Here is a 2,261-nt window from a genome sequence, read left to right as displayed (position 1 = left end):
TGGGGGCTGGGACGCAAGGAAAATGGGTATAACGTTGGATACTTAGACAAAAGCCCAACTTACTACCGACATCTGCAAGTCAAGTTTAGGGGCTATGATTCGTACCTCAGTACTCGGATCGATGTTATACCTCAAACAGGCCAAGTCAAACGTCAGTTGCACTAAGCATGAGAGATCCTAGTCATACCTCGGTTCCTATCCCAGGAATTTTGAGATCATGCGCACTCGCCCAAACATAAATAAGATGTTGCGATTAACTGATAAGGGGACAAATACACACACAAAAAACATAGCTAGGAAAATCACTAATATAGCTAATTCTTGATCACGAACTGACTTAAGCATTGGAGTCATTTTTGCAGGTTTTTCATATTGCTCGGACGAGGAAAGAATTCGCGGTGCAGCATATTGGAGAAGGCCATCATCAGCACTCTTCCAGCTGCCGCCGACTTATACCTCAGAGCCAAGTCCCAGACAAGAACACTAACTATATATTAATTATTTGAATGAGAGAGAGGAACCAAGTTACAGATGTCATCACATTCAACTACTAGTAGCCGTAGGTTTATTCCATTCTATGCATTTGTCCCCTCATCAACTAAGTGAATAACGAACAATGACATATGCAAAAGTTTTGTGGCCTCCTGACATCGTGTGAGTCATCTATTTTTTCTTCAAATGCTACAGGCACTTAGTCACCAAAAAAAAAAAAAATGCTAGAGGCACTTCATTAATTTACCTGGCTAATATGATTTGGATTTCTTGTTTTATTGAATTCGGAATGCCCACTTGCCCAGGATGATGAGCACTTATAACTAATTTGGACAATTTAGCATGTACCATGATACTCACGAATGCAACTAAAGATATATATGTACTTTTTCCATGCATGATGTTATTAATTATGTTAAAATTAAATGGCAATAGAAATATAATAAACAAAATATTGAATATCGTACTGGAATTTCATCCAATATATTATTATTATTCTCCGTCGTGAAATTAAAAGTACAACCCTAGACCGTTAATATAGAAAAAGAAAAAAGGAAGAAGGCTTAAAAAACTACACGTCGATCAGTCAAGTTAATTATTAGCCTTATTATTATTTTTAGTACCATATATAGACCATATAATGCTAATATACATGCACTTTATAGTATATATCCGAACCCAGCCATATAATAATATAAGGGAAACTCTAGCGGCAGTAGATTTATTAAAATTTGGCCAGTAAAAAGAAAATGAGTGATTTTCCATCATTAAATAAAATCTCACACCATTAAATACACTATTAATGACTAATTGATGGCTACAACTCACGAAATCTGCTGGTCCCTAGTACTCCTCCTCATGGTGATTAGTTTATTTGTTTAATTTCTAGCTCTCAAACCCAAAGAGCACCGGCTCTCTTAAGCATTGGGATCAAGGAGCGGTTAAGGTGAAGGCTCATGACTTCATTGGCTCCACCAACAAGCTCGCCACCAATGAAGACTGCCGGCACAGAAGGGTTGCACCCTAGCCTTGAAAGAGCTTGCTCAACGTCTCTCCCTCTTGGTATCTCATCAAGTTCATGAACAGCCGGGTTCACACCGAACTCGCACAAGAGGGTCTTGATGGTGTGGCACATGCAGCATGAGCTCTTGCTGAAGATCACCACTGCCCTCTCTGATGCCATCTTCGTCACCCTATCCATTCTACTACTGATTCTTAATTATTAATGCAACTTGCCTGATCGAGAAAATAATTAAGGTTATATATATATATAACAATGCCAAATAATGAGTTGCCACGGAATTTGGGATAAAAGGTTTTGGTTTAAGGAGGACTACTTTAGCGTATATATATGGTTGGTACTTATGATTTTTGTATGAGGTGTGGTTGAAGGATTATGGCCAAATGGGTTTATTTATATAGGGTTTTTGAGGGAGGTATACGGTGTTGCTTATCTGGCATGGCAAAGAGATCAGAGCAGTGTGGCTCAGGACAAAAGGCCGGAGGAGAAAAAGATGAGATATTTGGGTCGGTTTTCCAAATTTCCTTTGATCATTTGATTGAAAGTGATTCATCCAATATTTTTTCTTACTCTATATCGAATCAACATCTATGCATGCATACGGAGAACAAAGACATGTCCTTGGTACGGCTTGAGAAAAAAAAAATTGTGCATGCGTATTCCTTTGTAACAAAAATATTATTTGTACACTAAAATTAATTATTGTATATTTGTACACTAAAATTAATCATTGTAACAAAAATATTTT

General features: G+C 37.4%; 1 protein-coding gene across 1 annotated transcript; it reads right to left on the bottom strand.

Moving 5' to 3' along the window:
- LOC107621790 (monothiol glutaredoxin-S2) lies at positions 1,035 to 1,981 on the bottom strand. Its single transcript, XM_016323787.2, has one exon. The coding sequence runs from the start codon at positions 1,691 to 1,693 to the stop codon at positions 1,385 to 1,387; it is 309 nt and encodes a 102-aa protein (XP_016179273.1). The 5' UTR covers positions 1,694 to 1,981; the 3' UTR covers positions 1,035 to 1,384.

This window comes from Arachis ipaensis, chromosome B10 (assembly GCF_000816755.2).
Source record: "Arachis ipaensis cultivar K30076 chromosome B10, Araip1.1, whole genome shotgun sequence".
In the NCBI taxonomy this organism is placed as follows: Eukaryota; Viridiplantae; Streptophyta; class Magnoliopsida; order Fabales; family Fabaceae; genus Arachis; species Arachis ipaensis.
This window is presented reverse-complemented; position numbering and strand designations above follow the sequence as displayed.

Bases quoted from the DNA above. Each gene is read 5' to 3' on its own strand.
- LOC107621790 (XM_016323787.2), bottom strand. From the start codon at position 1,693: ATGGATAGGGTGACGAAGATGGCATCAGAGAGGGCAGTGGTGATCTTC.